General features: G+C 51.0%; 1 protein-coding gene across 5 annotated transcripts in view; it reads left to right on the forward strand.

Annotated features, from left to right (window-relative positions):
• MFSD2A (major facilitator superfamily domain containing 2A) overlaps positions 1 to 13164 on the forward strand; it is a 14297-nt gene extending 1133 nt beyond the window's left edge. For 2 of the 5 annotated variants that reach the window (XM_044237914.1, XM_044237910.1), the window contains exons 2-14: positions 1246 to 1377; positions 3318 to 3442; positions 8346 to 8469; positions 8607 to 8685; positions 9039 to 9196; positions 9635 to 9725; positions 9844 to 9965; positions 10176 to 10259; positions 10735 to 10818; positions 10917 to 11029; positions 11461 to 11604; positions 11696 to 11872; positions 12698 to 13164. In XM_044237914.1, the coding sequence (XP_044093849.1) occupies positions 3435 to 3442; positions 8346 to 8469; positions 8607 to 8685; positions 9039 to 9196; positions 9635 to 9725; positions 9844 to 9965; positions 10176 to 10259; positions 10735 to 10818; positions 10917 to 11029; positions 11461 to 11604; positions 11696 to 11872; positions 12698 to 12761 (1248 nt within the window). In that variant the 5' untranslated portion in view covers positions 1246 to 1377; positions 3318 to 3434 and the 3' untranslated portion in view covers positions 12762 to 13164. Of the gene's footprint in view, positions 1 to 905; positions 964 to 1245; positions 1378 to 3317; positions 3443 to 8345; positions 8470 to 8606; positions 8686 to 9038; positions 9197 to 9634; positions 9726 to 9843; positions 9966 to 10175; positions 10260 to 10734; positions 10819 to 10916; positions 11030 to 11460; positions 11605 to 11695; positions 11873 to 12697 lie in introns of those variants that run through there. The other 3 variants (XM_044237912.1, XM_044237913.1, XM_044237911.1) reach the window with 3 other exon arrangements.
• The last annotated feature ends 7262 nt before the right edge of the window (positions 13165 to 20426 follow it).

Genomic DNA, 20426 nt, shown 5'->3' on the forward strand with positions numbered 1-20426 from the left:
CCCCTTTTCTCACCCCCGCCCCCCCGCCCGCCGCCCCGCATCTCTGAGGAGCGGCCCTGCCAGAAGCTTCACGTGGTGCCCGGCTCTACTGAGCCGGTTTCCGTTCTTCTGTGACGAGTGGCTTAGGTTTGCCGCCCTGGAAGCCAGGCAGACCCCAGAGGTCTGGAAAAACCCCGTTAGTTCCCCATCTCTCAGCCCCCTACTCCTCACTCCCACAGACCCACGCTTACGCCTCCGCTCTGCGGTGAGGGCCGCTCAAGTTCATTCATTAGAACAAGAGCTACTCCCCAGGCATTTGTGTGAGTGTGGGTGTTGGCGCGCGCGGTGCTTTGCGCGTCTTGACCTTCGACCCCATCCCCAGCCCTCTTGGACCTCATGAAGAGCCAAACGAAATCGGGAGGCTCGAGGGGGAGTGGATCCCAGGCAACAGATATCTGCCTGGAAAGTGACTGCCTTTTCCTGTTAGCTTTATTAACTGGTCCCTGCAAGCAGCCAGGGTGAGGAGTTAGGTTGCTACTGCATCTGAGTAATCTCTACTTTCCCCCTGGCAACCTCAATCTTCCTGGTGCCCCACCCAGTTAGGGCCCCAGCACCCAGAGTCCTTTCTTCTCCTCTCCAAGGTTCCCTAGGAGCTGAAGATGGGGGACAGCAAGAGGGAGGGCAGGACAGTTCCTGGGCTGGCCTGAAGCTCTGACTGCGTTCAGGGGCCAGGGTGGCTCAGGGACAGATGAAGGAACAGCTGTGCCCTCAGCCAGCTGAGCCGGGCCCCGGGCTCTCTAGAGTCCTCAACCCAGTAGGCAGGTGGGTCCTGGCCTCTGAACTAGGGCGGGAGCAGGGGCTGGGCTTAGGCGGCTCTTGGCAGCAAGAGGATTTTCAGGTTGTGGCGGTTGGTACTGGGTGGGGACAGGTCCACTGCTGGAACATGCTCCCTTCCAGCTTGAAAAGAGCATGGCTGAGACCCTGGTGGGAGTCCCCTGGGACGGCGGGCTGCTAAAATAACTCAGAATCTGGGGATGGGGTGGCTTAGGGGCAACTTCCTCAGTATGGATTCCCGTTTTCCAGGGTTCCTAAGATAGAGAATACCTTTCTTTTCTTGTGGGAAGTGAGCTCTCCCTGGGTGGGAACTGGGCAAGGCAGACTTGTTCCTCCTGGCAGAGATGGCTGGAGGGATGGTCCTGCCTCTGGAACATTCTAGGATGGAGGCCAGGATCTTGGGTCTTTTTCATCATTTCCTCTTCTTCTCAGAAGGAACCCAAGAAGAAACAACAGTTGTCCATTTGCAACAAGCTTTGCTATGCAGTTGGGGGGGCCCCCTACCAGGTGACAGGCTGTGCCCTGGGGTTCTTCCTGCAGATCTACCTGTTGGATGTGGCTCAGGTAAGTGGAATGAGCCTGCCAGGGCTCCTCCAGCATCCTGAGGTAGGAAGGATTAGGGACTGTTCCATCTGTGAAATGGGACTGGAATCCTTACTTTGCTGCCTCTCAGAGTCAGCAGCAGATAAGAAATAAGAAGGCTTTGGGAAGTATCCAGCCGGGGGAATCTATCCGCTCCAGGAGTCTCAGCTGGCAAGGTCAGGCAACTTCTTGCCTGGCAAGAGCAATAGAGCCTGGAGGGGGTAGGCGAGGGTGTGAGGGCGAATGGAGCCTGCTAGTGACGCTGTTCTAAGAAGAGATTGGCACACCGTGTCCCCATCTGGACAATAGTCAGCTGGCCCCGCTCAGGGTTTGCTAGATGTTGCCAGGCTTATAGATAAGGCATATCTCACCTTCACCTAAGAAGCAGAGGCATGTCAGTGGGCAGAGGGGCCCCCAAGTGCCAGGCTCAGGGAAGGTGCCTGGTGTATGGGGTCTTTCACTGGGAGAGGTACTTAGGGAGAAGCAGGGCTCCGCTTTGTTTTGAGAAGCTTTGGTCAGGAGGCTGGCATCCTGAGAATTCACTTTGCCTGGGTGGGAGAATGGGAAGCTCAACAGCCATGGATTTTGGGGCTCACACACTGCACTGGCTGTCTTTTCTTTTTATTTTATTTTATTTATTTATTTGTCAGAGAGAGAGGGAGAGAGAGCGAGCACAGGCAGACAGAGAGGCGGGCAGAGGCAGAGGGAGAAGCAGGCTCCCCGCCGAGTAAGGAGCCCAATGTGGGACTCGATCCCAGGACGCCGGGATCATGACCTGAGCCAAAGGCAGCTGCTTAACCAACTGAGCCACCCAGGCGTCCCTGTCTTTTCTTTTTTAAAGATCTTATTCATTTAACTGACAGAGAGACAGCGAGAGAGGGAACACAAGCAGAGGTAATGGGAGAGGGAGAAGTGGCTTTCCATCGAGCAGGGACCCCAATGCAGGGCTTGACCCCAGGACCCAGGGATCATGACCGGAGCTAAAGGTAGACACTTAACGACTGAGCCATCCAGGCGCCCCTGGCTGTCTTTTCTATGTAGCATCTGGCTCTGCAAGCAAAGCATCTTAGTTGTATCCATGTCTAGGTGGGGAACATTGAGCCCCAGGAAGGACAAATAACTTCATTCGAGCAGCTAGTTTTGGAGCAAATCCCATGGGCTGGGTCCTAAGTGGGGTGCAAATATGAGAAACCTGTACTCCAAGTGTAGAACTGTTGTCAGGAGTGGGAGGGTAGAGAAAGTCGGATTGGGGAAGCTACAGTGTGGGAGAGGCCACTAGCTTCCCCACTCCCTGGAACAAAAGCAAAAGTATAGTCTTAATGGGTATAAGGAAGAGTCTTCCCTTCCAGATAAGCTGTCTCTTTCAGGCTAAAAGATTTGTGGAGAGGGGAGTAGTTTGACTGGATAGTGACAGGCCACTTTCTAAAAGTATCTAAAGATTTCTTTTTCCACATCCAAAATAGAGCTTGACCTGCAAGACAGGGATTTTGACTCTGGTTCTGTAAGATAGGGATCATAACTCCCATTATACAGATGGGGAAATTGAGGCCCACTGTGGTCACCCAGCAAATGCTCATTCTGCTATCAGGTGGTGTGGAGCTCAGGGCTGTGAGAGCGAAGCAAGGAAAGGATTCTGGGTTCATTCTAATGGGTGGGAGTGTTTTCAAGGGCAGTGGAAGGGAGGACATAAGAGAGCAGATCTGGAAAAATTTCTAAGGCACGTGCTGCTACTGACCGCTATCAGAGAACTGTTACTATCACCGTCAATAGGCAAGCAAAGATGCTTAAGGCCTGGGTGAGAGCAGCGCACAGTCCCCAGGACCTGGCTGGGACGGGGAGGGAGCCCTTGCTTTTGCCTACCATTGAGGGTTGAGGTGAGGAGAAGGATTAAGGGGTCATCTTCCATGTGTTCCCCATTCCAGGTGGACCCTTTCTCTGCCTCCATCATCCTGTTTGTGGGCCGAGCTTGGGATGCCTTCACAGACCCCTTGGTGGGCTTCTGCATTAGCAAATCTTCCTGGACCCGCCTGGGCCGCCTCATGCCCTGGTGAGTAGAGGAGACTTCTCCAAGCTGGCAGAAGGCAGGGCATCCGGCATGTCTACTAACTCTTGATCTTTCCATCTGGCTTGTCACAGACTGTGGGGTGAGGAGAAGAAATGACGAAAAAAACCCAAGTGTTGAAACCCTGGCTGAGGCCTCAGCCGCCCCAGGCATGGGCACTGCGATGCCCTGCCAATTCATTCCCAGGCTGGCCAAATTGCTACACTGAGGAGCTTTCCCCCTTCTCCAGGCCCTGTTGCTCCCTTGCGGTCCATTCCCTTCAAGTGAAGGGAAGTCATTTCCCACAGTGGCAGAGACAGTGCTGCACAGCGGTTGAGAGGTTACACTCTGAAACCAGCCTGCCTCAGTTTCAACACCCCCCAAGCTGTGCAACCTCGGGCAAGTCACTTAACATCTCTGAGCCTCAAGTTTCTTCATCTGCAAAATGGAGATGATAATTATGTCTGCCTCCTGGGTTTATGGGGAAGGTCACACCTTTTTTATATGTGAAATATATAGAACAAGAACAGTCTTGGCCCTTATTAAGTAATCTATAATTTGGCACCTCTTCAGAGTAGCTCCTGGTGGGGCAAGGGTGGAGGGTAATACCCAGAATGGAATAGCAGACCTATAACCTCTGCCCCCTTGGGTGATGTAAAGTACCTTTTCTCTTGATACAGAGCCTATACTACTCAGCCTCAGGCTACAGGGCAAGGTTGGGGGAGGTAGTACTATAGATCAGACAGCAAAGGGAGACACATGGGACAGGCTGACAGGCTGGAGCTCTGGTTCCCTCCAGGACATCCTGCTCCGTGGAGGGAGGGGGGTGGACATACCCCTTTCATCTCCAGCCCATCCAGGCTCAAGTGGGCGCCTTCCTGCCCCAGGGGTGCCCATACCTGGTCTCCGGCCTTCAAAGCTCTTCCCACAGCCCCCACCTCACCCCCACAACTTCCTTTCCCACGAGGCCCCCCTCCCACCACAATCCCCACCAGCCTCTGGCTAAGGCCCAAATTGGGGCCTTTGATCCAGGCTTTAAGGCTGGGGTGGGGGAGGGGGGAGGGAGGACGGCAGCAGGAAGGCAGGAGAGCCTGCCTTACCTGGACAAGCTGTCCAGGTAGGAGTCAGCCACAAGGCTGGGCCCCGGATCTGAGTCCCTGGCAGCCGGTGGGAGGTGGGGCTTTGCTGCCACATCTCCTCATGAGGCACAGCCAATGGCAGGCAGCTACCCTGGACAGCCCCTTGCGGTGGCGGCGGCAGCCTCCGGGTTACTTCCAGTCACACTTGGTTTCTCAGCGAAGGCGGCAGGAAGGAGCCCTTGTTCTCTGAGGAGACACGTGGATTCGGGCTGAAGGGAGGAGGGCGGAGAGGGAGAGCAGAGGAGGCCCTCCCCGTGGGAAGTAGGATCTGAGGGCCTCACGCTGGGCAGGTGTGGCAGCCAGCTTGCTGAAGTTGCTGAGGGCCCTTCAGGCTCCTTTTTCACTTAACACCGTGTCTCTGTACATGTCCTCACCTGCCTGAGTGGTAATTCCAGTGATAATCCCAGTGATACCTCTTGAATGGTACCTCCACCCCTGTGTCTGAGGGCACACTAGATCCCTCGTGGACTGAAGGCCTGCCATGAGGGTAAGGGACCTCTTTCCTGTCCCTACCCCAGTAAGGTCCTAGGCCCCTTCTTGTAGTGTGAAAAGAGCCTGGGCCTTTAGGGTCTATCAGCCCCGCGGCCAATCATCCTTCCAGCCCTCAAGAGCAGCCCCTGCCCTCAGCCAGCACTCAAATGCACCCTTCAGATCGGGAGGACTTTGACAGACACTTTCCCTGGAGTTCCCGAGGCTACCTGGTGAGAGGCCAGGGGCAGGCGGGCAGGCGGGCAGGCGGGGGTGTAGCAGGGCTGGGCCTGTGGCCTGATTCCCAGGCTGCAGACCCCATACTCTCCTGCTGAGCTCTCCTGGTGTGAAAGTCACAGCAAGCACTTACCGTGTCCCAAGCACTGTTCTACATTTTAATATCAACTCCTTCCTTTCTGTGAAATAGAACCAGAGTCCTTCCAGTGGCCTGTAAGGCCTTACATGACCTGGTACTCCATGTCCTCCAACCCTGTCTCCTAAGCCCGTCCCCTCTACTCAGCCTGACTGCTCAGCCCAGCACACTTTGGCCTCAGGCAACTGCAAGGCCAACTGCTTTTTCTCAGGCAAGTCTTGGCACAGACGTCAGCTTCTCAATGAGGGCTCCCCTGTCTACTGTGCTGTCCGTTGTAACCCCAAGCTCCTGGTCCCCTTTAGCCAGCTTTCTTTTCTCTGTAGCCCTTAATCACCTTCTAATGTTATAGAATTTTTAAAAACTGTGGTAAAATATATATAACAAACATTTTGTCATTTTAACTATTTATTTATTTATTTGATTTTTTTAAAAGATTTAATTTATTTGAGATAGAGTGAGTGAGCAAGAGAGAGCACAAGTAGGAGGGGGGAGGGGCAGAGGGAGAGGGAGAAGCAGGCTCCCCACTGAGCAGGGAGCCCGATATAGGGTTCCATCCCAGGACCCCAGGATCATGACCTGAGCCAAAGGCAGCTGCTTAACCAACTAAGCCACCCAGGCACAAAACTCCCCCACCATCTTTAAAAAGATGTATTTATTTGAGAGAGAGAAAGAGAGAGCAGGGAGAGGGGCAGAGAGAGAGAGGGAGGATCCTGAAGCAGACTTCCCGCTGAGCATGGAGCCTGCCTCGGGGCTCGATCCCAGGACCCTGAGATCCTGACCTGAACCTAAATCAAGAGTTGGTCACTGGGGCACCTGGGTTGCTCAGTGGGTTGGGCCTCTGCCTTCCGCTCGGGTCGTGATCTCAGGGTCCTGGGATCCGGCCCTGCATTGGGCTCTCTGCTCGGCAGGGAGCCTTCTTCCCCCAGTCTCTCTGACTCTCTGCCTGCTTGTGATCTCTCTTTCTGTGTCAAATAAATAAATAAAATATTTTAAAAAAAAAAAAAAAGAGTTGGTCACTTAACTGACTGAGCCACCCAGGCACCCCACCATTTTAAGCATTTTTAACTGTACAATTTAGTGCCATGAAATATATTCTTTTTTTTTTTAAAGATCTTATTTATTTATTTGACAGAGAGAGAGAAATCACAAGTAGGCAGAGAGGCAGGCAGAGAGAGGGGGGGAAATGGGCTCCCCGCTGAGCAGAGAGCACAATGTGGGACTCGATCCCAGGACCCGGAGATCATGACGCGAGCTGAAGACGGAGTCCCAACCCACTGAGCCACCCAGGCTCCCCCATTAAATATATTCTTATTGTGCACCCATCACCACCATCCCTCTCCAGACCTTTTTCATCTTCCCAAACTGAAACTCTGTACCCAGAAACAATAACTCCCCATACCTCCCTCCCCACAGTGACTCACAACCACCGTTTTACTTTCTGTGTCTGAATTTGACATCTCTAGGTCTCTAGTAGGTGGGATCAGGCAATACTTGTCATTTTGTGACTGGCTTATTTCACTTAGTGTAATGTCTTCAAGGTTCATCTCTGTTATAACGTGTCAGACTTTCATTCCTTTTGAAAGCTGAATAATATATGTTTAACTTTTTTTTTTTAAAGATTTTTTATTTATTTATTTGACAGAGAGAGATTACAAGTGGGCAGAGAGGCAGGCAGAGAGAGAGAGAGGAGGAAGCAGGCTCCCTGCTGAGCAGAGAGCCCGATGCGGGACTCGATCCCAGGACCCTGAGATCATGACCTGAGCCGAAGGCAGCGGCTTAAACCACTGAGCCACCCAGGCGCCCTATATGTTTAACTTTTAAATTATATTTATTTTTCATTTGCCAACTAGAATACAAGTTCCACCGGGGCAGTAACTTTTGTCTGTTTCGCTCACTGATGCATCCTAAGTCGTAAGAATAGTGCTTAGCCCAGAGTCAGCACTTGAATATCTCTTGAGTAAGGGTTGAGTGTAATTAGGTGCTATTACTATTCTCTTTATACAGATAAGAAAATGAACCTTAGAGAAGTTGAATGACTTGCTCAAGACCAAACTATGTATAGTTATTGGTAGAGGCAGAATTGCATTCCTGAAGAATGGCTCCAAAGGTCTTTCTCTTAGCCATTGCTCTCTGTTGCCTTTTTATTTACTTTTTTAAAGATTTTATTTGACAGACAGAGATCACAAGTAGGCAGAGAGACAGGCAGAGAGAGAGGGGAAGGGAAGCAGGCTCCCTGCAGAGCAGAGAGCCCGACGTGGGGCTCAATCCCAGGACCCTGAGATCATGACCCGAACCGAAGGCAGAGGCTTTGACCCACTGAGCCACCCAGATGCTCCTTTGTTGCCTTTTATACTGATGACATAAAGTCAGTCCATCCTGTGGTCTAACCACTTTTGTAATGTTGTGGGATGCACCATTGAGAAGGCAGATATTTACCCTCCCTTAGAGTGATTTCACTAGGCCTGGTCTTAGACCTAGAGTTGTCCTCCCCCACTCATGTGTATGCCTATGGTGTGTATATATGTGAGCTCACAAGGGGTGTGTGTGCACATATAAGAACACCAGTGTTGGGGTTGCTCCTTCTTCCTGCCTTCCTGCCCTACCACCCAAGGTTTCACTGCCATTCATGGCTTTCCCAGCCCATAGGAAGCCCCTGCCTTGAGCCCTCTCCACTGGGGAGACTAAGCAAGGCACAGTGTCTGACCTCATGCTCCGTGCTCAGGATTTCAGTCCAGGGGCCCTGTGGCAGTCTGCACTTCCGGGCTTGGCCATCAGCCTCTTCCCAGGGACCCTGGGTTGGGTGGATTCAAGGGGAGGAATTTCCTTCCCGGCAGGCACCCTGTGGGTCTACAGAGCAATCTGGGCTGACCCCAGATCCTGGGGTTTTGGCATCCAGCCCCTACTCAGACACCCCCCCCCCTTCCCCCAGGATCATCTTCTCCACACCCTTGGCCATCATTGCTTACTTCCTCATCTGGTTCGTGCCTGACTTCCCACAGGGCCAGGCCCTGTGGTACCTGCTTTTCTATTGCCTGTTTGAAACACTGGTCACGGTGAGTGTGGGTGCCTCCCCTGGGTGTCTGGTGGTGGGGAGGAATGAGGGCCGTCCCCAGGGCCTGTAGGGTTGGTGCCAGAAGCCACATCTGCTTGTCCATCATCTGACTGGCCGAGGGCCTCTCTTCCATGCCAGTGTTTCCACGTTCCCTACTCAGCTCTCACGATGTTCATCAGCACAGAGCAGAGTGAGCGGGATTCTGCCACTGCATATCGTAAGTGTCTCTCCGGCCCACTGACCCACCCACCAGGCACCATGGGGTGATTGTTCCCTGACCCTCATGCCACATTTCTTCCCTTGCTGGGACTGGGTATAAAGCTGTCTCAAAAATAACTTGATCCTTTCATTGCTCTGGTGAGAACAGAGAGGTTCAGGGACTAGACAGAGGTCATACAGAGCAAGGCCTTAAGTGTAGGCCAAGGTGCCATCTGTCCCACCATTGTATATCTACCCTCCTGGAGCAGCTGCCACCACCTGGGGCTAGAACTGGGTCTCTATCCAGCCGACCTTCCTCCCTGGAGGCCGACAAGTCACGAGGCCCCTCCAAAGGACCTTTTTACCATTCAGGGATGACTGTGGAGGTACTGGGCACAGTGCTGGGCACGGCGATCCAGGGGCAAATCGTGGGACAAGCGGATACGCCTTGCCTCCAGGACCCCGCTGACTCCGCAGTGGCCACGGAAGGTGCCAATCGGACACAGAGCACCACCTCACTGAGAGAAACGGTGAGGCCCTTGGTGGTGCAGAGATGTGGGGAGATGAGGCACAGCAGGGCGCTCTGCAAGCCTCCTCAGTGCCATCCACGTTTATTAAGTGTGGGGCGTTTGATCTATACACATTGTTAACAGGCCCGCTTTTCCAATAAGGAAACTAACACATACAGAGGCTAAATAATTTGGCCTGGGTCACAGAACTAGTGATTTACAGAAACTAGATTTGGGGAGATGAACGGTGGGCTGTCACACTCCACAGCCTGGCTTCTTAACATTCCATTTCTTTGGACTTTGCTTAGCTGTGGGAAGAGGCAGCTGGCCCAGAATGATTCTCCCATTTCACAGGTAGAGACAGTGAGGCCCCAGGGAAGGGCCTATTCCATGGAGTAGAGCTGCCAAGAGTTGGGATAAGATCGAACTGATTTTCTGTCACCTTTATCTCCCTTGTAGCAAAATGCGTACCTGTTAGCGGCAGGGGTCATTGCTTCCATCTATGTCATCTGTGCTGTCATCCTGACCCTGGGCGTGAGGGAGCAGAGAGGTGAGGGATCACTGGGGAGTGGTGTAGGCCCCAGCACTGCCTGGCTTTGTTCCTCTGCCTGGGCCGCAGGCTTGGGATGGGTCTCCGCTCCTTCCTCACTGTCTCCTCTGGCCCCCAGAACCCTATGAGACTCAGCAGGCTGAGCCAATATCCTTTTTTCGGGGCCTCCGGCTGGTCATGGGCCATGGCCCCTACGTCAAGCTTATTGCCGGCTTCCTCTTCACCTCCCTGGCTTTTATGGTGAGTCGGGGGCCTGACATGCTCAGCCTTGAGGGTAGGACGGGTGCAAGGGTGGGGGATGGGTAAAACAAGGACTGGGGCTGTGATGAAGCTGGAGGGACAGAGGGATGGGGGCGGGGTAAACAGAGGTTCCAGAAACATGGGGAAGCCTGGGCCCTGACATCACTTCTTTCATTGCATTTCCTTCCCTCTACCCTGCCCATCCCCCAGCTGGTGGAGGGGAACTTCGCCTTGTTTTGCACCTACACCCTGGGCTTCCGAAACGAATTCCAGAATCTGCTCCTGGCCATCATGGTGTGTGTGGGGCCCTGAGGGTGGGTAGACAGCCCGTGCTTTGAGATGATTCTTTGCGTAGTCAGAGAATGTTTCCTAGACTGGCTAAGGTTAGGAGAGATAAGGGAGGAATCTCCGAATCACTGCTCAGATCTGACCTACAATTGCTTAGGCAAGACTGTGCAAGATTTGGGGCAAGATATTCCAGTAGGGAACAGAGCAAAAACCAAGGCGTGGAGACCAGGAACTTGGAGACTTTGTGCTCAGCTGTGCTCAGAGAAGGTAGGAGATTAGACTGGGACTAGCACTCAGCTCCCCTGGGGAGCCATCCAAGGTGCCTGTCCACTTCCTCAGGGCCCAGATGGTGTCATCTAGCTGCCCACAGGCAAGGTTAGGAATATCTTTCGGCAAGGCTAGAAATATCTTCGAGGTTCAGGAAGGGCAGCAGGAGTTCATGACTAAGCCACTGCCCTCCCCCTCCGCCGTGTATCCCCAGCTCTCGGCCACATTCACCATTCCCATCTGGCAGTGGTTCCTAACCCGATTTGGCAAGAAGACGGCCGTAAACATTGGGATCTCAGTGAGTGGGGCTGAAAGGGTAGGGCCTGGGCATAGTTGGGGGTTGCTGGTGGGAGTCTCCAGGCTGACTCATCTTCCTGAACCCACCCCTTCCTCTAGTCAGCAGTGCCATTTCTCATCTTGGTGGCCTTCATGGAGAGCAACCTGATTGTCACCTACGTGGTAGCTGTGGCAGCTGGCATCAGTGTAGCTGCGGCCTTCTTATTACCCTGGTAAGTGTATGGAGGCCCACCTGGCTATGTTCCCCAGCCCCTTTCCCCCTACCTCTTAAGCTCCTTGGGAGTTCTGCAGAGGTTCTCCTGGTTGTGGGTCTAGGTTGGGAGTGAGACAGGTCTTCCTGTACAGTTGTATTGGTTGTGAACTTTGTAAGAAGACCCAATCGAGGTGCGAGATGGGCGGCTTAAATCTGGTCTGTGCCCTATTCGCTAAGCTGTCTACCTGAGGGGGGCTCCGTCTCAGAGAAGGGGGCCTTCTTGTTACCATGAAGTTGCCATGTCTTCACAGAGCTGTGTGCCCCAGGGCTACAAAAGTCCCAGAGGGCCACCTCTTCTTACTGACACAGAGGTGCCACATGGGCTAGTGGGGGCCCTGATGCACTGGGCGGGTAGGTCTTCATGGCCTCACGGCCACCACCACACTGCAGGTCCATGCTGCCTGATGTCATCGATGACTTCCATCTGAAGCAGCCCCAGTCTCACGGAACCGAGCCCATCTTCTTCTCCTTTTACGTCTTCTTCACCAAGTTCGCCTCCGGAGTCTCCCTAGGCATCTCCACCCTCAGTCTTGAGTGAGTGTGGTGGGGTCCGGGAGCAGGGCTGGGCAGGGCGGAGCCCCAGGGGCCCCGGGCTCACCACTCCCCTGACCACTGGGTCCCACAGCTTTGCCGGGTACCAGACCCGTGGCTGCTCCCAGCCGGCACATGTCAAATTCACCCTGAAGATGCTGGTGACCATAGCTCCCATAGTCCTCATCCTGCTAGGCCTGCTGCTCTTCACGCTGTACCCCATCGATGAGGAGAAGCGGCGGCAGAACAAGAAGGCCCTGCAGGCTCTGAGGTGAGAGCGGGGAGGAAAGGAGTGGGGGAAAGTCCGATCTAGGCCCTCAGACCCTGCCTCTTGTGGCCAAGTCCTGACTTACCTCCTGCACATGGACGTCTTCCCTTGAAGGCTCCTCCTCTGTTGCCCCTTCCCACAACTGATCGAGGAGAATGGCAGCTGACATCCCTCGATACTTAGCTGCGTGCCAGGCAGTGGGCCGGCTGGTTTTGCATTTCTTCATTCAGCAGCTACTTACTGGAAACCTACTAGGGGCCAGGTACTGCTCTAAGTGGATGAAACAGACAGAATCCCCGCCCTCACCGAGTTTACTAGGGAATGTGCATTCATGATCTCCTGCAGTCCTTCGAGAACCCTAGGCGTCAGGAGAGTCCCGAGATTCCCACCCAGCTGATAAAGAAACCCAGCCTTAACCAGGAAGAGTAACCCGCCCAGCTGAGGAGGAGTAGAACTAGGGGTTGAGCCTTGGCATTCTCACTCCAGAGCCTGCCTTCTTCACGGCTCTCTGGGCTGGCAGGACCTCAGGAGTGGTCTGAGGCTGCCTTTCTGGAGACCAGAAGGCACGGGGAAGTGAATTCATGATGGTCCATTAGCAAGCCCAGGCCAAGACGTAGTCCCGGGGCTTGTGGTGCCCTGTGGGCAGCAAGAACTGCAAACAGACCAACTGGGGGTTTCTGGATGGAGAGAGGGAGTGAGCCAACTGTCTAAAACCTGTCGTTTAGACTCATCTGACAGCTGGCTGTAGGGCCGATGTCCGGTGAGGAGCAAGGCAGCTGGGGAAGGGGAAGGATGCTTCCTCCAGCCCATCTCCTCTGGCTCTTGCAGGGAAGAGGCCAGCAGCTCTGGCTGCTCAGACACAGACTCTACAGAGCTGGCCAGCATCCTCTAGGGCTTGCTGTGTTGCCCGAAGCCACCATCCACGGGGACTGGGGCCCAGACCACAGGAGGAATCAGGGCCTGCCAGCCTGTTCGCTGACTAGCGGATCTCCAGGTGCCAGAAAGGGAGCCAAAGACTGGAAGAGTAAGTGGCCCAGGATACCTCCTGTGCCTACCGTGGGGGGCGCTGTTCAGACAGCCTCCTGCCTCTCATCTGCCTGCCCACGGGGGCCAAACCCCAGGGCTGCTACTGTGAATATGCCATGGACTGATGAGGCCTAGCCCGAAACACTAATGTAGAAACGTTTTATACAGAGACTAATTAATAACTTAATGACCGTGTATATAGCAACGTGTGTATGTATGTGTTTGTGTGCTATTAATGTTATTAATTTTGATAAAAGCTGGAAACCAGAGTGCTTGTTTCTGTCTTTGCCCTCAGCCACTCACTGAGCCCTTCTGTGCTAAGACAGGGAAATGAAGCTGCAGGTGCCCTGGGCAGCAAGACTGTGTCTGGAGGTGGGATAACAGCATCGGCTAACGTTCACTAAACACCTGTCTATACCAGGCACGGTGTGGAGGCTTTACCTTCATTGTGCTGGTTCTCGAATTTAATCCTTAAAACAGTCTTGCTACATTGGGACTATTCCCCTTTATTTATTTATTTTTTCTTTATTAGTATTTTTGAAGTAGGGTCCATGCCCAGCATGGGGCTTGAACTCACCACCCTGAGATCAAGACCTGAGCTGAGATCAAGAGTCGGGCGCTTATCCAGCCGAGTCACCTAGGCGCCCCAGGTCTGTTCCACTTTGAAGACGGGTAAACTGAGCTCCTGTATAGAGAGGGACCTGGCTCAGGTCACATGGCCAAGAATTGCCTAGCTGGAATCCCATCCCAAGTCTGTGAATGTCCACCCTTCGCTCCCCTGTATCTGAGTGACCCACTGACTGGCAGACAGCCGACTGGTCTGCCCAGGCCTGCGCGCTGTGCTTCCTGCCCTCGGCATGCTTAAACGCGTGCTGCTGGCACACACACTATGTGATTGTGGCTGTGTGAGGTCCTAGAGACCTGCGATTCTTTCCCCATAGTTATTAACGACGGTGTTGGAAGGTGAGAGCATATCTGGCTGGGTGGTCTTGTGTGTGGGCTAAGGAGGGGTCTCAGCACTGGTGTGCTGGTGCAAAACCATCGTGGGTGGGGAGAAGGTTGCAGGCGAAGTCTTCATTTATAGCACTTGTCCGTTGGCATGGCATAATTGCTTCTACTATAGCCAATGTCAAGTTACCAACGGTTGTACGAAGGCCAAATTCCTGAAAATTGAACAGTTGGCTCTCACAAGCTGGTAGGGACGTGCCCCAGCACATCACCGGGCTCACACACTTCGGCCAAGCTCCAAATATTGGGAAAGCAAAGCTGGCAGGATCAGGGGCTATGCGTCCAACTTGTCTATTTTATGGATGCATAAACGAAGCCCAGAGAAGAAAAGTGCATAGACATACAGACTTTGGGTTTAGGGCTCCATTTTCAGGGTTGCTCTGAAGTTCTACCAAGCCACTTTCATAAATTGATCAAGTGTTACTATCAGGCACAGTTATATGCATGATTCCCCTAGGAGGTAGGTATATTACTACCCCCATTTTACAGGTAAGAAAACTGAGGCACAGAAAAATAACTTTTCCAGGGTCATCAGACAGTAAGTGGAGGAGCTGATGTTTGAACCCAGGCTGTCTGGCTCCAGGACCAGTGCTCTTACCCAGTACTTTAGGCTATTATGGGAACTGACAGTCTTCTTACCACACCAAGCCAGGTCTCGCTGCCTTTAGACCTGCTGTCTCAGGGTCAGCCTGCCTGGGAAAGGCAGGAGCCCTGGGCTCTGGGCTGGCCTTTGTAGCTGGAAGGCTCAGGAACTCAGATAATGCTTGCAGAGGCCCACTCCTACCTCACCCTCCCTCTACTTCAATAACCACCAAATCCTGTCTTTAAAAAAATAAATGTTATTTTAAATTTCCTAAACCACTCAAGCTTGCTTGCTTCTTTCCCATCCCTGCAATTACTTGCCTGGTCTCTGTTGTTTTGTTGTTGTTTGTGTTTTGTTTTGTTTGGTTTGGTTTTTTGAAGATTTTATTTATTTGGGAGAGAATGAGAAAGAAAGAGAGAGAGATCATGAGAGGAAGAGATCAGAGGGAGAAGCAGACTCCCTGCTGAGCAGGGAGCCCCAATGCGGGGCTCCATCCCAGGACTCCAGGATCATGACCTAAGCCAAAGGCAGTCGCTTAAGCAACTGAGCCACCCAGGTGCCCTGGTCTCTGTCTTTGGTTTGATCTCCTCACACTCTTTCCACAAACTCTCCAAGATGACCAAAGTAGCCCTCCTATTTAGAAGCCCTTCTCTGAGTCTCTGTTGCCTTCAGGAGGAAGTCTGAGACACCTGCTGATCTCCCCAGCCCCCACAGGCTACCTGCCCAGCCCTGGAATATACCCCTGGCCCCTGGTCCTTCTGGCAGACGCTGGTCCAATGTGCCTTGGTTCCAAGAATGCCTCTCTAAAGCCATTCTTGCCGCCTGTTCTTTGGGGCAGCTCTTGACCGTCCATGCCCCTCCTCCACTGAGGCTTCCTATATCGAGCCCAGGGCCAGGCACGGTATGGTGGGTTGGGGCTGAGTTTTTAAACATGAGCTATAACAAGATTTTGTGAGCCACACTCAACTGGCACTGACCCATCATGATGCTTCTCTCTTGCCCTCAGTTTCCCCCAAATGTACAATGAAGGATTTGGAATGGAAACCCTTCTCTTCAGTTTTACGCTCTCCTCCTCAAAGATCCCCTGCTGATTTCTTGGGGGATGATAGGGCGGGGACGGCGGTGGGGAGGGTGGGTGGGTGGCGGTGAGCAGAAAAACAACCTGGGATCCCAGAAACTCCTTTGGTCACCAGTGATTCCGCGTGCTTCCTGGACAGCTCACCTACCCAACCTTTGGGAAAAGTGCCATCTTGACTTTCCCTATGCTTGCGTCTAGCATTAGTACGAGAAACCCTGCCTGCCCTCTGACTGTCCTACGGTCCTCGGACACGTTAACCATACACTACCCATAACTCCTGCTATGGCACAGGTGTGGCTTTGGCTCCACCTGCTGGAAGAAAGGAGCAATACTTTCCAACATTTCAAAGAAGGAATTCCTGATCTGTCCTTGACTCTATGAGGTTGGTTATCCATTTATGGAACAAATATTTGTATTGGGCCTACTAGGTGCACTGGCTAGCCTCTGAGGATAGAGTGGTGAATAAAGTAGAGCTTACATGTTCAGTGAGGATCAGTGACAAATAAGTGGGCATATAAATAATTTTGGATTGTAATAAGCATCATGAAAGAAGCAGGGGGATGTTACAGAGGGAATTGGTGGAGACCTTATCTTTTTTAAAGTGTTTATTTTTAACTAATCTCTACACCCAACAAGGGCCTCAAATCACAACCCCAAGATACAGAGTCACCTGCTCTACCGACTGAGCTAGTCAGGCTCCCCTATGGAGACTATTTTCAATGGAGTGCTCAGGAAAGAATGTTCTGAGAAAATGCCTTTTGACTTGAATCATGAAGAAGGAGAATTAGCAGACATTCAAAGAGCTTGGGGGGAAAGAACTGTAGCTAGAGGAATCAGCTAATGCAAAGACTCCAAGGTAGGAAAGAGCTTGGTGTATTTGAAGTACTGAAAGGAAACAGCACAACCCAAGTGTAGCAAATGAGAGGGCAGGTGGTACGAAGTGTATTTGGAGAGGTCTAGGAATTAAACCAACCCGGCCTTGTAGCCCACAGTGAAAGTTTGAATTTTATTTTGAGAACAGCCAAAAAGCCAACTGACAAGTTTTAAGTAGGGAAGCCATCTGACAGATGAACTGTTTGGAAAGATTGTATTATCTGCTTTATGGAGAAAGGATTGAAGGAAGTGAAAGTGGAAACAAGGTGACTAAGGCAGCAGATGCTCTTCTTCTTCTTTTTTTAAGATTTTACTTATTCATTTGACAGAGAGAGAAAATACAAGCAGGGGGAGTGGGAGAGGGAGAAGCAGGCTTCCCACCAAGCAGGGAACCCAAGGCGGGGCTTGATCCCAGGATCCCAGGACCCGGGATCATGACCTGAGCTGAAGGCAGACACTTAACAACTAAGCCACCCAGGTGCCCCTGTAGTAGATGCTCTTCTAATCTCCCCTCTCTCCCTCCCTTCCTTTCTTCCTTCCCTTCCTTCTTTCCTTCATCTCCTCTCTCCCTTCCTCCTTCCCTCTTTCCCTCTTTTCCTTCCTCCTTCCCTTCTTCCCTCCCCTCCCTCCTTCCTTTTTGTTGAGAGAGAGAGAGTGAGTGCATGTGTGCATGCAGGGGAGGGATGGAGGGAAAGAAAGGAGAGAAGCAGACTCCCTGCTGAGCACAGAGCCTGATCTAGTGACTCTAAGATCATGACCTGAGCTGAAATCAGGAGCTGGACATTCAGCCAGCTGAGCCTCCAGGGCACCCTTCTCATGTTTCTAGGCAATGAGAAAAGTACCAGATGGGTAGTGGCAGTGGAAATGGAAAGAAGATAGATTTGGCAGGTAGTTGGCCTGGATAATAGTGGGAAGGAGGGACAAGGTGAGAACAAGGCAAGGGAGAGAAGAGGGTGAAGAAGAAAAGGTGATTGCTAGATTTCTAACTTGGAAAACAGCAGCACCTCAACTCAGTAGTGCAGGGAACACAGGAGGAGGAGCAAGCTAGGGGGGGCAGAACAATTTGTTTGTCACCTGCTGGTATCATTTTTATATATATAAAAAAGAAAAAAAACACACATATTTCATTAGGTCAGGAACAAGAATACACACTTTCACCAATATTACTATATAACCTTTAACTGGAGGTACTAGCTGATGCAATTAGACAAGAAAAAGAAATAAAAATTGGAAAAGAGCAGGTAAAATTATCTTTATTTGTCAATAATATGTTCATATTACAAGACAATCCAATTGAATCAACTGAAAAACTGCCACAAACAACATTCAGTAAGGAAATGGGGTATGAAATTAATATATAAAAATCAATATCCTTTCCTTTATATATACAAATCACAATAAGTTAAAACTGCATTATTCAACATGATAACCATGGGGCTATTTGAATTAAATTTAAAATAGCTAAAATTAAGTAAAATTTAAAATTCAGTTTCTCAATCATCCTAGTTACACTTGAAGTTCTCAATAGCCACATGTGATTAGTGGCTATTGTTTTAGTATAGTTATAGAATGAGTCCATCATTAGAGAGAGTTTTATTGTTCAATGCTGAGTTAGAAGATAGAGTGAAAGAGAAGACCACATCTATGAGGGCAACAAAATACCTATAGATGAATAGGAAAGAACCGTCCTTTGTCAAACCACATAACTTAGCTTGTGATCACAGTCCCCCTGTCTGGATCTCTCTGTATTACAGGAATAGCCAAAGTAGCATCTCTTTGTGAGTCTTCCAGCTGAGTCAGAGGTTCCTAGAGGCTCCCCCATGACAACATACAGTTGATTCTCATTATCTGAAGATTCTGTATTTGAAATTTGCCTACTTGCTAAAATTTATTTGTAACCCCAGGGAGAGAGGCAGGACAGGGAGGGGAGAAGAAAGCAGCAGCAATACCAGAGGATGTGGAGAGTGAGGAAAGGTTTAGGTCTGGGTATTTTCAATTAGATCCAGACTTTCCCCCTTTTCTTACAGGGCAGCTGGGCAGAGATGGGTGGGTCTCACATCTCTAGGGCAATCAAAGAAGTCCCTAACTGCTGTGGCCTAAGGCCCTTTCCGGGGTGAGGCCCAAACCCTAGAGTAACCAAGCCCAGAGTGAGCTCTGATTACTCATCATCCAGGAAATTGCCCTCCTTCTTGCAGAGATCCTGCTGAAACTGGCCTAGGATGGGAAGCCTGGGTCCCCACCCCTAGGTGATCTAACAGGGGCTGGACAGCTTGTGGGAGAGTCAGGGATGTCCTACCCGTGTCCTAGGACCAGGAAAGCAGGGAGGGGGGCAGGACTGTCTGCTTTCACAGTAGCTTAAGAAATGGGGAATGAAGCCTGGAAATCTCTCGGTTTCCCAACAGAGTCACAGCAGTCACTCATCCCAGCATCTTCCACTTTAGGACTCCCAGGCAGCCTCAAACAATGCACAGAGGAAGGCAGGGGAACTGCCCTGCCTGGCCCCCAGGCTCAGTGATGGCAAAGGAGTTGCACAAGGTCACACAACCAGCCAGAAGCAGAAGCAAGATGGAATTATTGGAGGGGGCAGGAATTTTACTCTACCCTTCAAGGTTCTTTGGGTTGGTCTAAGAATTAAATTGACATGAGCAAGATTAACAAGAGAAAAACAAATTTAATTCATACTTATGGGAGTTTGTAGAAATATGAATCTCAGAGAAGTGACCAAAGTAGGCAGCTTTTATACCTTTTAGACAAAGAAACATAAATCTGTGAGGAATTGGTAGGACAAAGAAAACATGTTTCGGAGCTTCAGTTAGTAAGGAATTCTAAAGAGAATCTGGGCTTGGTAGTAAATTAGTAAAAGTAACAAGGTGTGTTTATATAGGCTTTGGCCCGGAATTCCATTCTCTGGTGATAAGGATGTCTCTTCACCTCCCGATAATCTTTCACTTAAGAGATTTATCTCTGGCTTACACGGGTACAAAGCAAGGTCAGAGTGTCCTTTTTGTACTGGCTGTTTCTTAAATAACTTTAATTCAAAATAATCAGTATGCCAAAATAGCATATTTTGGAGCCAGCCTGCCTTGAACTCCATCAGAATCCAGGTTTCACTCCCCACTCAAAGTTATTTTTTGTTTTCCCACCACACTGTCAGTTTCTTAAGGAACAACACTTTTTTTTTTTTTTAAAGATATATTTATTTGAGAGAAAGAGAAAGTGCACTCGCCAGCGGGACAAGGGGCAAAGGGAGAGGGAGAAAGGATCTCAAGCAGATCCTGCTGAGTGAGGAGCCCTATGCATGCAGGGTGTGGTGTTCGCTCTCAAAACCCTGAGATTGTGACCTGAGCTGAAATCAAGAGTCTGGCGCTTTACTGACTGTGCTACCCAGGTGTCCCGAGGACTGATACTCTTGTCCTGTGTCCTTCACTGCCCCTTCACTTCCACCAGGGCCCAGACTCCAGATCTAGTTCCCTAGCATTCTATGGCGGCCAGCAGATGGTCTTGGTCATCTCTATTAACAGTAGGGGCAATGCAGTGTGTGGGAGGAGCTGTTCAACTCACTGCTATTTCTTAAAGGGACCCAGCAATAGAGGCCACAAGGAAAGAGACCTATGTTGTCTAATCCAACCCCCACCTGGTGTTGGATGCCCTCTACAATATTTCTGCCTTGTGGCTGGCTGGCCACCTTCTGTTCCCACACACTACCATTAGCCGACTGTTTCAAGTCCGCCTGTTTCATTTCTGGAGTAAGGTGTAAAAAAGATCTTCTTCATCTTGATTGGAAACTATGTCCTTGTGCCTTGCCCCCACAGATCCTGGATCTGTTCTTTATCATCTACACAAAACACGCCTTCTCTCAATTCTAACTTAGACGTGCAGGGAGTTGAAGATAGAGCCATGTCCCCAGAAATGGATTCAAGTCTTGGTTTCATTCCTCTAGTTATAATTGTTTTACTTATTTTATTTTATTTTTTAAAGATTTTATTTAT

The sequence above is a fragment of the Neovison vison genome, chromosome 2, assembly GCF_020171115.1.
Source record: "Neovison vison isolate M4711 chromosome 2, ASM_NN_V1, whole genome shotgun sequence".
Lineage (NCBI taxonomy): Eukaryota > Metazoa > Chordata > Mammalia > Carnivora > Mustelidae > Neogale > Neogale vison.